General features: G+C 52.2%; 1 protein-coding gene across 1 annotated transcript in view; it reads right to left on the bottom strand.

The window, feature by feature from the left end:
- LOC100769169 (voltage-dependent T-type calcium channel subunit alpha-1I) overlaps positions 1–13,846 on the bottom strand; it is a 102,201-nt gene that overhangs the window by 18,648 nt on the left and 69,707 nt on the right. Inside the window, exons 13-28 of the mRNA XM_027404045.1 lie at positions 13,645–13,800; positions 13,331–13,424; positions 12,531–12,733; positions 11,564–12,037; positions 11,167–11,267; positions 10,557–10,680; positions 10,182–10,250; positions 9,514–9,698; positions 8,910–9,036; positions 8,545–8,670; positions 7,232–7,321; positions 5,768–5,960; positions 4,956–5,107; positions 3,663–3,772; positions 2,938–3,071; positions 1,653–1,723 (exon numbers count right to left, since the gene is read on the bottom strand). Coding sequence (XP_027259846.1) covers positions 1,653–1,723; positions 2,938–3,071; positions 3,663–3,772; positions 4,956–5,107; positions 5,768–5,960; positions 7,232–7,321; positions 8,545–8,670; positions 8,910–9,036; positions 9,514–9,698; positions 10,182–10,250; positions 10,557–10,680; positions 11,167–11,267; positions 11,564–12,037; positions 12,531–12,733; positions 13,331–13,424; positions 13,645–13,800 — 2,409 coding nt within the window. The remainder of the gene's footprint in view (positions 1–1,652; positions 1,724–2,937; positions 3,072–3,662; positions 3,773–4,955; positions 5,108–5,767; positions 5,961–7,231; positions 7,322–8,544; positions 8,671–8,909; positions 9,037–9,513; positions 9,699–10,181; positions 10,251–10,556; positions 10,681–11,166; positions 11,268–11,563; positions 12,038–12,530; positions 12,734–13,330; positions 13,425–13,644; positions 13,801–13,846) is intronic.

The raw sequence follows: 13,846 nt of genomic DNA, 5'->3' as shown, positions 1-13,846 counted from the left end.
TAGAGAAAGTTTAGCCATGGTCAGAAATAACACTGAAGACAGAGAAAAGAGACAACAAGGATCTGACAACAGGCATCAATTCCCCCTGGTTAACTGTTCCACTTACCACCATTGCTGGGCCAATGATCCTTTTGCTCTTAGCCCTCACTATAGCCCTCAAGCCCACCCTGCTTGCTCATGCCTACTTAACTACATAAAGCAGAGAATAAATTCTGTAAAATTCTTAGTGCTGAGGGGACAATGTAACCTCCTGCCCCAAGATGATGCCACAGTTTGACTCATGTCCATAGAACCAGTAGGGAATGTAACAGGCTTCCATACCTTAGCACACTGAGACCCTGTCAGAGACACTGTTCTGCCCTTAAAACCCAGCATATAGGCTACAACACTTGCCAAATGGACCATCAAAGACCCAACCCATAGTTCCAGGAAAGTCCCTAGATGTACAAATCATTCTCATTTTTGGTTTCTCAGCTCCACTTCTTGCTAACTGGAGTGTGTCAACCAGGATGTGCTTTTTGCACATCCAAGAGCTGCTAGGCAGCAGTGGTGCAGGCCTTTAATCCCAGCACTTGGGAGGCAGAGGCAGGTGGGTCTCTGTGATTTCAAGTCCATCCTGGTCTACAAAGCAAGTTCCAGGACAGCCAGGGCTATTGCACAGAGAAACCCTGTCTCAAAAAACAAAAACAAACATCTAAGAGCTCAGGCTGTATGATGTGGGTGAGTTCCCCATGCAGTCACTGAATGGAAATAAAGACTTTTTTTCAGCTTTAAGTGTGTCTGTGTGCTGGTCTACAGAGTGAGTTCCAGGACAGGCTCCAAAGCTACAGAGAAAACCTGTTTCAAAAAAAAAAAAGGGTCTGTGTGGTGGTCTCTGGGAGGCTTATCTTGCAACACTGGGAAGCACATACCAAACTCAGAACTTAAGTGGTGTCTTCAGTGGAGGTCACCAAGAGAACCTACTTGCCTCTATCTTCCCTGTGTTCTATGTCTCTGATTTTTATGAGACATAAAGTTCCCTAAGTGAATCATGATGAATGAGTGAATGTGTACAAGGGTCAGGTGCTTGGACATGGCTGGGTGGGGTGGGAGGGACTAACACTGTCCAAGTATCAGAGAGATGACAAACACCCCCTTCTGTGAGCCAGAGCCCAGCTCACCTTCTTCTGACTAGGGACATGATCCTATCTAATTAGTGTCCTCTCACTCAGTCTGGGGCTTGTACTTCCCCTCCTGGAAGGCTGTATGAGAACCTCATCATCCATTACATGACATCATCCCATAAAGGTCCAGCTCAAAAGTCACCTTCCCTGATTTCCTAGGGAGTAACCTGTGCCTCCTCCTTCCAGGGAGCAGAAAACGGGCCTCTTCCCGTAGGACCCTGAGGTGTCTATCTCCCCACCAACCTAAGGACTCCCAAAAGCACTGTGTAGGTCCTCAGAATCCTCACAGGGCTAGACACAGAGTGGATGCTGGTGACCATGTTGTGAGTTCCCAAAGAGAAACAAGAGAAGCTCAAGTAACTTCCCAGGACCCTGGGCCTTGGCAGGCCAGGGGAGGAGGAAAATCAAAGCCTGAATCCTTCTGGGCCCAGCCCCACACAATGAACCCTGGGATTTTAGGGCAGGGTTCCAGAAGGGTGTGACTCTTACCTGGGGCAGAGCCTGCACCACCGTGTCCAGCAGGGCCCGCATTCCCGTGGCCATCTTCAACAGCTTCAACACTGTGGGTGACATTCAGCCCTGGCTGTCAGTCCAGGCTATACGTTTGAACACATGAGTGGTGTGTACATGCAAGTGTGTGAACTCAGAGAAGAGAGAAGACACAGAGCAGTACGTGATCAGAGTTCCCAGCTACAGGGTCTGGAGGGATGGCCCAGTAGTTAAGAGCACTGGCTGCTCTTTCAGAGGTCCTGAGTTCAATTCCCAGCAGCCACATGGCGGTTTACAACTATCTATAACTGTAGTCCCATGGGATCCAATGCCCTCTCCTGGTGTTCAAATGTACAAGCAGACAAAATACCCATTTGCACAAAGTACACAGATAAATATTTTTTAAAAAAGAATAAAAAATTCTCAGCTGCAGAGTGAGGGGCATGTGAACAAAGCAGAACGTAAAATGGGTACAGAAAAGTACAAGACCTGCCGGGCGTTGGTGGCGCACGCCTTTAATCCCAGCACTCAGGAGGCAGAGGCAGGCGGATCTCTGTGAGTCTGAGGCCAGCCTGGTCTCCAGACAGAATGCCAGGATAGGCTCCAAAGCCACAGAGAAACCCTGTCTCGGAAAAAAAAAAAAAGTCCAAGACCACGAAACACAGTGAGTGAGGGGAGCACAAGTGGGGGGACCAGTGAGTCCACACTGCTGTGTGGACACAAGGTCCCACATCCCTTCCTGTCCCTTCAGGTTAAAAAGGACTCTGGTGTGGCTCACAGTGTTTCTGCATACCTCTCTCTCCTTAAAACGTGAATGCGGCGGGCAGGAGAGCAAGAGGCACCTAGCCATTGCTGTGGCAATAAGATTTTGAGAAAGTAGGAAGACTTTGGGGATGAGAGGCAGGCTTCTGGGCAGAAAGGAAGGGTTATAAGACATGGTGAAGACCATGCCCCTGCCACGGTGCTGGAGAAATGCCAGGCAGCACATGAACCTGGAACCGAGTCCTTGTGGCACTGCCTGAGACTGGACCACACGGATTATGTTGCCACGAGGAAGCAGAGGTGTGCACAGGTATGAGCGTGGGCAGCGGGGGAGGGGGGAGGCTGTGCACACACAGGGGTGACATGTGGGCTTCTTCTGGATCCTGCTCTGCCCTACTCAGCAAAGAGCTCCTCTTGTTCACATGCTCTACCTCTCACCCCACTCCTACGTGCTCTCTCCTAGGCAATGGGGAGCCCCCTTCCTGATTCTGCCTGTCTCTGTCCTGTACTGTCTCCTACTTACCCCGGGCGATACGCAGAACACGCATGATCCGGATGATGGTGGGGTTGATGGGCAGAGCGGCATTGATTTCAATCTCCTCCAGTGTAATGCCCATGACAGACAGCAGCACAATGGCCAGGTCCAGCTGGTTCCATCTGTACAGCAGGGCAGTTGAAGCATCAGTGGGAATAGGGGAAAGGCATAGTGACTTAGACACACCTGAGTGGAAGGTCATCTCCCAGCACGTCACACTCCTGTGGGGCCCACTATAATGTGCGAATACCCTACTGTCTACCCTTCCTCTATGATTCCTTTTTTTCCTTCCTAAACAGGGAGCTGTCCAATCTGAAGAAACACCTCTGGCCTCCTGAAGGGGAGGAGAGAGGAGGCATGGACTCTGACTTCTAAGTCTAACTCCTAAACTAGTCTAAACATCCAAAACTACTTTCAGGTAGCATTTGGCCGGTGTGCTGAGCTCTCTGAGCTTCAGCTGCTTCCTCTGAAAAGTTAGCATCAGGCAGACCATACTCTGTCTTCAGGTTACAGAGGACCTACAGGAGATGAGCTGAGACAGTCTGTATCCCATATACATCTAACGAGACTAATCACTTCCTGTCCAGGGATCTAGTCAGCAGCTAGGAATCTGTGGCAATCAATAGCCAGATGTTACTGGCTCCTTCAGGCTGCTTCAAAGATCAGGACTTCGTCCCAACCCTGCTCTGCCCTAGTATGGCTCAGCCACTCACCTGTCCTTGAAGAAACGCCTCAGGCCAAATGCCACCAGCTTCAGCACAGCCTCCAGCACAAAGACAGTGGTAAACATGTAGTTGCAGTATTTGAGGGCTGTCTCTAGGGACTATAGGGAAAAGAGAAGCATGGTTCTGGACTATGATCTGCCCCAGAACCTTTCTACAACCAAAGGGTCATTGCCTTTTAAGGGTAGAGTTTAGTCCATTTACATTTAATACAATGCTTTGTTCCTTTTTATTCATTTATATTCCTTTCCACTCCTTATGTCTTCATGTGTGATAGTCATCTCACATTATTTCCTTATTTGTGTTGGCCTGACCTAGTTCCTCCTCTTTGGAGACAGTGTGGGGTAGTGATTAAGAATCCCCAAACCAGACTGCATAGATTTGAATACTGGCTTAGCACTTTCCCCTCATTTAATCTGTCACCTGGCAAAGTGTTTGGCCTCTCTGACACTTAGTTTCTTCAAGTAAGATTTTTAGAAAATAACCCCAGCTGCCTATCAGAAAGTTGCTGTGATGATTAAATAAGCTAACATTCAGTGCTGAGCACAGGACAAACAATTGGTCATTGTAAAATGCAATAACCCCATTTCTTCGCATTAATTTGGAAATTCTACAATTACTGTTCACTCTGCCACTGTTCACTTCGTAGTAGTCTTCTCTGTCCACTAAAGAAAAATGCAAATTCTTCACTTGGAGGCTTGACTCCACCTTTCCTGCCAACTCTGCCCAGAGGAGTCTTAGAAAGCACCTTCCCCTTACATTCTTCTTAGGCATGCTGTCTGACATCCACCCCAAGGATGCCTGCCATGGGCCTGCCCCCAGAAAGTCATCCCCTAGACCCAGGCTACTCAGTGGGCAGTGGAGGCCCCAGTAGACTTTGAACACAAACCTAAGTTCCAATTCTGGCTTCTGCTACCTACTCTCTGAGGCTCAACCTCTTCATCCAGAAACCCCAAAGGTTCTCCCAACACTGACATTACTGTTCTGATTTAAGCATGCACCATACCTCACAGAGTCCATATTAACACACGGCAACCACCCATGCTCTAGGCTGCTCAACAATGCCACCTTCCCCACACTCTTGGAAGGAGTGACCTTTTCTTTCAAGCTTCTAATTCACCAGCACCTTCTCCCAGCAAGTGCCTGGATTAAGCCCATCATGGAGGGACTTCACAGACGCTGTGGTCATGTGGCCCTCTACTCAGCCCTGTCCCTGAGGTGGAATCCTGTCAAGGCTGGTTCTCACCACATGGCCTTAGACTAGATAGCAACCCCAAGACTCACTGTAGGCTGGTTGTAGTGCTCCAGGGACATGGTGACCACATTGAGACAGATGATGAAGGTGATGAAGATGTCCAGATAGTGGCTGGTGCACATGGAGTGAATGAGCAGCCTTGTGGGACAGTAGGTGGCATAGTAGGGCAGCCTCTGGGCCTCTGCAGGGAGCACGGGAGAGTAGCACAGACCATACAGGATTGGACCAAGCAGAGAGAGAATCACAAAGGAGGGAGAGACCATGGTTAGGGAGAAAGCAAGAGAGAAGCATGCTTGTTAGCTTACACCAGATCCCAGATGACAGTTAGTGCACCTCTGCCAACTGGGGCACCACGAGGGAACCATGAGATATTGGGGGCAGGTAGCAGAGATGCTAGGGTACACATTATTCAAATACCCCCCAAAAGGCCCATGATAAGGATTGTAGGTCTGATAGGCAGAGTCAAGAGTCCTAAGGCTGGCTATCTAGGGGTGGATGACTATCCCTGAAACTGTATACAACTTGCATAAGGAAGAACATGACAGGAGCTGTGTTCTGAAAGTTCCCACTCAGTGATGCCCATACAAAAGATTGCCTCACTGTCTCTGCCTGCACTGGCGTACCCTGCACAGGCTTCACCCAGGTGGGCAGTGATGTCATTACTAATGGGCTCAGGGCACCTGGACAAGGGCTGGGCCAAAGGCAAATGATGGATACAATCTTTTGTTCCCCTCCAATTCCAAAGGCCCAGCAGCCTCATCAGGCCCACCCTAGGGCCCTGCCCAGGAGGCACAGCGGTGAGTAGAGACCCTGCCCATCCCAGCATCCACCATCTGCTCACTGCGGCGCTTCTTCTCCAGTCGCCGCAGCCGCTTCTCCTCGCGCCTCCGGGCCTCCTCAGCCTCCTGGTGCTGCCGGCACTTGTGGAAGTTCTCCACAACCACTCCCACAAACATGTTGAGCACAAAGAAGCTGACGATGAGCAGGAAGGAGATGAAGTACAGCAGCATCCAGGGGTTGTGGTTGGTCACAGGCTGCAGGGAGGCAGAGTGAGAGCTGAGGAAGCCGATCTGCACAGCAAGGCCACAGACGAGCACATGATTTCACCAAGCCTCACTGTCACGGGGCAGTTAGGACAGTTAACCTCCAAAGTGTAAGGTGAAAACAACACAGCAAATGGGAAATGTCTAGCCTGGGCCTGACATGAGTAAGGAGGTCAGCAAAAGGGCTGACCTCTCCTTCCCTGCGCCTGTGGTTGCCTTCTGCACACATTGGTCTGCTGCCTTTTCATTGACCTACCACCCATTCTCCCATGCAAGAATTCATCTAACCACCACCTACCCAACTCATCTACCTCCCACCCACCCATCCACCCACTCATTCATCCACCTATCCACCCACCCATTCACCCATCCATTCATCTACCCACTCACCCACACACCCATCTATCCATCCATCCACCAAATATCCAATCCACCATTCCATCACCCACCCATCTACCCACTCAACCATCCATCCACCCATTATCTATCCAACTATTTATATCTACCCATCATCCCACTCACTCATCCATTCACCTATTTACACACACATCTCTCCATCCATAAACCCAATCATCTATCCATCCACCCACCCACTCATTCATCTATATTTTTTTGATTTTTTGAAGCTGGCAATCTGTGTAACCCTGGCTGTCCTGAAACTCCCTCTGTAATCCAGGCTAGCCTCAAACTCAGAGATCTGCCTGCCTCTGCCTCCTGAGTGCTGGAATTAAAGGTGTACCTGACCCCTCATCTATCTATCTACCTATCTATCTATCTATCTATCTATCTATCTTCTATGTATCCATCTATCCATTCACCCACTCATGTATTCATCTATGCACCTGTCCATCCATCTATTCATCCACCTTACCACCCACGCCCTTATTCATCTATCCATTCACTCATCCTTCCATCTACACCCACCCGCCCACCACTTATCCATCTGCCATCCATCCATCTACCCAGCCTTCTTCCATCCACTCAACCTGCCACTCATCCACCAGCCACTTATTCGTCCATCCATAAACAAAGTGTGCAGGAGGCAGCCAACCTCAGAATAGTGTGTGAAGTCCATTGCTAAGAAGAGGAGAGAGGCAGACAAGGAGTAGAGGAACACTTACAAGTATACTCATCACCCCTGACCCTCCTCACCTTGTCTAGCTCCAGATATAGCCTGGTGGGTTCTAGGAGACCAAGAGCCAGAGGTGACTTATAGGTCCCTCCCCACCATCCTCATCAGCTATGGCCCAAGCCATGCCCACCTGCTGGTCCACAGCAACAGCATCCAGTCCGTTATACATGATGTTCACCCAGCCATCCTTGGAGGCCAAGACAAAGAGGGACATCAGAGCCTGGAAGACAAAGGAAGGGGTAAGGGTGAGGGATGTGTGTACATCAGTCCTCCACTGTTCTGCCTCTAGGAGACCAAAAGACAAAGAGGTCTTCCTGAGTAGTAGAGCTGTGCCTTCAGCTGATGCAGCCTCTTTGAGCACCTACTGTGTGCCTATTGTGTGCCCTGCAGCTGCTATTGTGGGGTTAGAAGGAGAACTGGAGCCAAAGTCCTGAGCTACCATCTCAGTTCTGGAAGTTAACTGTCTATGGAATGTCCCAGCAAGAATGTCCATGCACTCCCATGCCCTGACCCATGGCAGGATCACAGGATCCTGTGAAAAGGCCAGTGAGCCTTTAGATGGGACACTTCCTGACAAGCCTGAGTGGCTGTGCCATTGTCACCTGATGAATCCCCAGCAACTGTAATCAGAAGTTCAGGAGTCCTGGGCGTCACCTCAGCCTCTGTTGTTAACTCAAGTGTGAGAGTGTGGATCTGTGAGGGAGCATCAGGAAATCTACCACAGGCCACCAGTGAGCAGCCAGCCACCCGTGAGGGGTCACCAGTGAGCAGCCATCAGTGAGCAGCCACCAGTGAGCAGCCAGCCACCAGTGAGGGAGCTCCAGTGAAGGACTACTAGTCTAGACTCTGCTTCTTCTTGCACCCTGGGGGAAAAGACAGTCCCCTCTCTTCCTTGAGGCCTTTGTAGGGATGGAAAAGGAGGTTCTTTGGAAAAAGCTCTCATCTGAAACACTAGCCAAATACATCAGGTCCCAGGAGATGGGATCAAAGGCAAAGTAGGACCCCAAATGCTGACATAATTGCTAAGCAAGAGAAGCCACCAGGCCAGGGGGTCACATGGACTCATCACTAGCTCAACTAACCTACTGGGCTGTCACATCCCATATGACAGAAGAAGAAACACATGTACCAAAAAAAAAGCTAGGATGTATGCCCAGGAGTGGACGGCTCTAAAACTCCCATTACTGTCCCTTAGGTGGGAAGGCAAGATCAGAATGAGTGGGAAGGCAAGACCAGAATGAGTGTTCATGAAATGCCTGCCAAGTTTCACATGCTGGCAGAGTCTGCACACAGGGTCCCAGCCTCACACCTACTGTGATCAGAGCTGCACCCCCACCCACTTTACAGGATGAGAAACTGCTGCCCAGAGAGAAAAGAAAAAGCATGGGGTCTGTCCCAACAACGCAGGACTAGAGTTGGACCTGTGACCCCTGAAGTGCTCACCTGGCCCAGGTTGTCAAAGTTGTATTTGTGATGCACCCAGCGATAGTTGGCAGCCACACAGTCAGATCTGTTGGTGATGTTTCGGGTGTCCACTCCCAGACAATGATAGAACTTTCCCTTGAAAAGCTGTATGAAAGGAGGGAAGAGCTGGTTGCTCAGGGTGAGGGAGGCACAGTCAGAGGCGGGAAGGAATTGACCCTCACAACCTGCCCCTTGCTCAGTCACCCCAAGCTGGGTCTGCCACCTTCACTTGGCTCCACCAAGACCACCCGAATCCCCAAGTGAGTGAACACAGGTGCAGTGGAGTGGGTATGAATAGTCTGTGCTGGGCTTCTTGTCACCCCACAAAGTGGGCACCCCCTCACCTGCACCCCCAGGATGCCAAAGATGATGAAAAAGGCACAGCAGATGAGCACAATGTTGCCGATGGGCTTAAGGGAGGAGATGAGTGTCTCCACCACCAGCTTCAAGCCAGGGGCCCGGCTAATGACCCTGCAGGCAGGCAAGGAAGGACAGGGCACTGTGAGCCAACAGAGAGACAACCTCAACTCAGTCCACACTCACCAGACCTCCTGAAAGGTGAGGTCCCAATAGGAAATGAAGCGATAGTTGCCAGGTTACCTAGGACAAGGGGTGAGCAGCAATCTCTACTTAGGTCAATACATAGAAGGGCACTTGACCCCACACCCAGTCCCCACAGGGTAAACACCACCCCCAAGAGGTGACACCAAGAGATGGCAGTAAGCCACCCAAGAACACAGAGGAGGTAACACCGTGGAAGCAAGTTGAGCCCTTGCCCTAGGCTCTTTGACTCCTCCCCCAGCAGCATGGTTTGCTTGGCCCAATGCTTTTGGGAGGCTGCATTGTCAAGCCAGAATAATGGTCCACTTAGACTTGGGCAATTTCCCTATACAGTGCGGCAACACTTGTCCTCCACTCCACCCCCATACGTTGCAGCAGGATCCTTACCTCAAGGGGCGTAAGGTGCGTAGGAGCCGCAGGACCCGGAGGACCCCCAGAATCTTGGCTCCACCGGCGGAGGCCACAGATACCACTATATCAATGATGGACACAAAGACCAGGAAGCCATCCAGTACGTTCCAGCTGCTTCGTAAGTATGCCTGCTCACCGAAGTACAGGCCCAGAGAAACCACCTGAGGGCGGGGTTAGGGTCAAGCCTTGGGAAGTGGAGGTGTTCAGAAGACTACCCCCAGGGACAGGACAAAGGAGGTCAGGTCCACCTCCTCTAAGGAGGCGATGGGTGGGGTATGGCTAATGACAGCTCTTCTGAAGGCTGGCGATAGACAGGAAGGAACAGAGCCCAGGGAAGTCTCCAAGCTATGGTCTCAGAGCATGACTACGAGATCTCAATCCAAAACTACCCACACTGGAAAGCATCCCGGGGTGTTGCTTCTACCTAAATGTGCCCTTCTGACTGTGTTTGACCATTGGAGGAGAGGTTGCCTGCCACTGATCCCCTCTCATCCCAGAAGCTCCACTCAGGTTCTAGAGCCCAACAGGAGTGGACCTCTGGGGCCTGTGGAATGTTGCTGAGGGCCAGGCCAGCAGGAGAGGTGAGGCTTAGGCCAGGGGCTCCAGGTGGGGGTGGGAAGGATCCTGGTGAAGCCCACAACAACCTTCAGTGTCATCTCGCCCACGAAGATGGCTGTGAAGATGTAGTTAGACACCGTGAGGAAGATGCGCTCCTGAAAGAGTGGGAGAATCCGTGAGTCCAAGTCTTCCACAACTGCCCAAGTGCCTGGTCAACTCTCTGCTTCATCCCGGATCAGCCGTTATTTCTCAGATCTAGTGTAGTGGCTTTCCGCTCTCATAGGCAGGCTCCCAGTCACACCTCTCTCTCTCTCTCTCTCTCTCTCTCTCTCTCTTCTCTCTCTCTCTCTCTCTCTCCATTCTAAGTGTCTGGCTTGGCTGAGCTCTTTCTGGGCTCCCCCACCTTGGCCATCACCAGCGTTGTGACCCTCTTGCCCAGCCCCAGGGCTGCAGCCACTCACAGTGCTGCCAGCTTCAATCTGGGGCCTCTCCAGAGCAATGGTGATACAGTTGAGGAAGATGAAGGCCAAGACCACATAGTCGAAGAGCTTGTGAGCAATGATAGTCTGACACAGGATCCGGAACCTAAGTGATAGTCAAGGAACCCCCAGGAGGGTCAGTTTGCCTCCCACTCCAACCAGAAGGAAGACAGCGAACCAATACACACACTCAGGGACCAGAATGGCTGAGAGGAAGGGATCCCTCTCCCTTCCTGTAGCCACTCACCAGCTGCCTAAGGTGCCCAACTGGAGCCTCTTCCCCAACCATGCACTGACATAATGAGGCCAACCATCTGCCTCTAACACTCAATACAAAGGCCTCTGATAGGAAGGGGCTCGTCTGAGCTTTCAAGCAGTCTGTGGATCTGCCCAGACCCTCCCCAGCACATGGCTGGCTTAAAACAAAAAAGGATGCTCAGGAAAGCCAAGGAGAGCCATCTGGACCCTCCCCTTCCCTTGAAGACCTTCCGCTGTCTGGTATGTGGAGGTGCCCTGCCCAGCTTGGTAAAGAACTCTCCTAAACATGTCACCCTTATCCTCTGGCCCTCACTCCCAGTCAGCCACTACTCACTTGTTCTCCGGGGAGAAGAGGTAGACCGACCAGTCCTCACGGACCTCGCACCAGTCAGGCTTGTAGACATCGATCATCTTGCGGACGCGGAAGCACAGGGTCTGACAAGGCAAGGAATTGGGTGCCAGGGTTGGCGTTGTGCAGAACGGCCCACCTCTTCCCACTCTGCCAGCCAACAAACTGGGGGCACGGGATGAGCTCTGAACTCTTCCCCCAGTCCCCAACCAAAGGACTGGTGACAGGGTAGGTCAGGTGCGAGCAGTTCTAGCCCCGCCCTCCAGCCCCACCCACCATTCCAGGACCACCCAAAACCAGGTCCCTCGGATCTGCCTCTTCCTGCCCTGCAGACTGCTTTCACAGTCCAGTTTCTCATGGGTCCTGTTCGGTCCCTACTCACGTAGTCGATCTCCTCCTCGTCCTCCCCACGGTCACGGCGGTCATCCATCTTGGTGAAGACATCTTTGGCGATGTTAGGCATTCTGCCATTGCAATCCTCATGCCCGGGAGCCTGTCCCGGGGCCCTCCAAACAGTCCGCGAGTGTGCACCCACCACAGGCACCAGCTCTGCCAGGTCCACTGAGTCCCTGGTGTCGAGGGACAGCGTCCGGCGGTGGTGGCGGTGACGGTGCGCAAGGTGGGGTCCATGGTGTGCGTGGTGGGCATGCGGGGCATGCAGAGGTGCGATGCGGGCTGGCGCCTCCTCCCGGGTTCCCTCACAGGCCCCGGCGCAACTGCCACCACGCTCCCCGGAAAGCAGAGACTCATGCTCAGCTGAGGGTAGCTTGTGCTTCAGGCTGTTCCAGCTGGAGCGGCGGCTGGCCCAGGTCCCGCTGCGGCCCCAGGGCCCATAGTAGGAGCTCCGGGAACTGGACTGCGGAGAGGCCCGGGCTTGGATTAGCAGCCACCCACACCATAATCTAGTACCAAGGTACAGACTTCCTGCAAGCCATGCTAGAGTGAGCCCACCCACTCAAATGCACGATTCGGGTTAAAACCCCTCCTTCTTTGAGAAAAGCGTATAGTAAAAAGGACCTGCTTTACAGCTCAGGGAAAGGTGATAAATTTGCTCGCTTTTACACAGCTCAGAGGTGGCAGAGACCAGATTAAACTTCTAGTTGGCCTTACTCCCGAAGTCAATACACTGCTGCCAAGATGAAACCCCAGGTCTCTCCCCCAGACCACAGTCTTTCATTCCAGTTACCAAGACCTGTTCTGGCACAGAACACCAGAATTACCATAAACACAGACCCTGTCTGGTTTAGACTAGACAGAGTGGTACCCTAGGCAGGGCACTTCGTGCCTCAGTCCCTTAGTACCCTCCACCTCCAGCAGGGAGCATCCTTCACAGCACCCACAGGACTCACCAAGGAACGCTGGTCGTAGCTCATCCTGCCCAGTGACATGACACTGCTTTTGCGGGAGTCTAGGGCCACCAGTACCGGGTCTGGCTGCAGTGAGAGGCGGGGGGCAGTGCCCATGGCACCAGTGGGACCCAGATGCCCACCCAGGGGGAGGTTAGGGTCCAGGTGTCCATTGGGTGTCATGGGTATTGGGCAGAGCTTGAGATCTGGAGGTATGAGATGAAGACAACAGACAGACAGACAGACGGAAGAGCAGAAGAAGCCATGAGACAATCAGAAGTAGATATGTGTAGATGGAGACCTTTTCTAGGGAGGCATCCTCTACCTGAAAGTCCTGGAGGCTTCTGCCTACTTCTCCCTACAGGGCTGTTTATTTGCCTCCTCATGAACCTTCCCCTCTCTTCTGGGAGGGGACTAGACCTCCACGCAGCAGGAGGACCTCACTCCCATGCTCACAGGCAGGGACTGTCCCCTTGGGTTACCATGGACACTGGGCTTGGTTGGAAAGAGGCTCCCTAGTGGTATCAGACATGAACAGGACACAGGCCACATCCTAAGACACTGGAGCTTTAACTCAGGGCCCCATGTGGGAAGGGAAGCAGGTGGGCTCTCTAGGGGAACCCAGGAGGTCTGTGGATGTCCTTCCCTGAGACCACACATCTCTTTCAGGTATAAATCAAAACAAAACAAAACAGACAGCAGTGCCTGAGCCTAGGTTTCATGGGGAAGCCATTGTGCCTTATGTCCATCTGGGGATCTGTGGAAGGCTTCTGACCCTGAGCGGAAAGTGAACATGTGCTTACCCCCACTATTGTCCAGGCCCTCTGGGAGCTTGTCAAACTCCTCCATGTTGGATGAACTCTGGTCCTCATCAGAGTAGGAGCGATTAGCATCACCCTGGAAGATCAGCTCACATTGGAACAGGTCGGCTCTGCCTTTTCCTACCCTGCCCTTGGGGTTTTTCAGTGGGTGCTTCCACCCCCCTTTTACAGATGGGGAAACTGGTTCAGAACAGGGACCTGAGAGGTTAACACGGACTTTGGCCACAAAACACAGTCTTCTTGTCTTCCCTGACTCCCTGTCTGCTGCCCAGTGACCTGCCCAGGGATATAGTTACCTCGGCCTGGAAGCCCTCTACCAGGATGGCCACCAGGAGATTGAAGAGTACATAATTGCCAAAGGTCATGAGGGCAACAAAGTAGAGGGAGGCCCATGGGGTGGTGGAGGCCATGCCATTGTAGAGAACGACATTCCAGTCCTCCTGAGTGAGGATCTGTTGAGAAGGACACAATTCAGCCCTGGGATCCCCCCAAGCCCAG

The sequence above is a fragment of the Cricetulus griseus genome, chromosome 2 (genome assembly GCF_003668045.3).
Source record: "Cricetulus griseus strain 17A/GY chromosome 2, alternate assembly CriGri-PICRH-1.0, whole genome shotgun sequence".
Classification (NCBI taxonomy): Eukaryota; Metazoa; Chordata; class Mammalia; order Rodentia; family Cricetidae; genus Cricetulus; species Cricetulus griseus.
The sequence above is the reverse complement of the archived record's forward strand: the minus strand, read 5'-3'. Positions and strand labels throughout refer to the sequence as shown.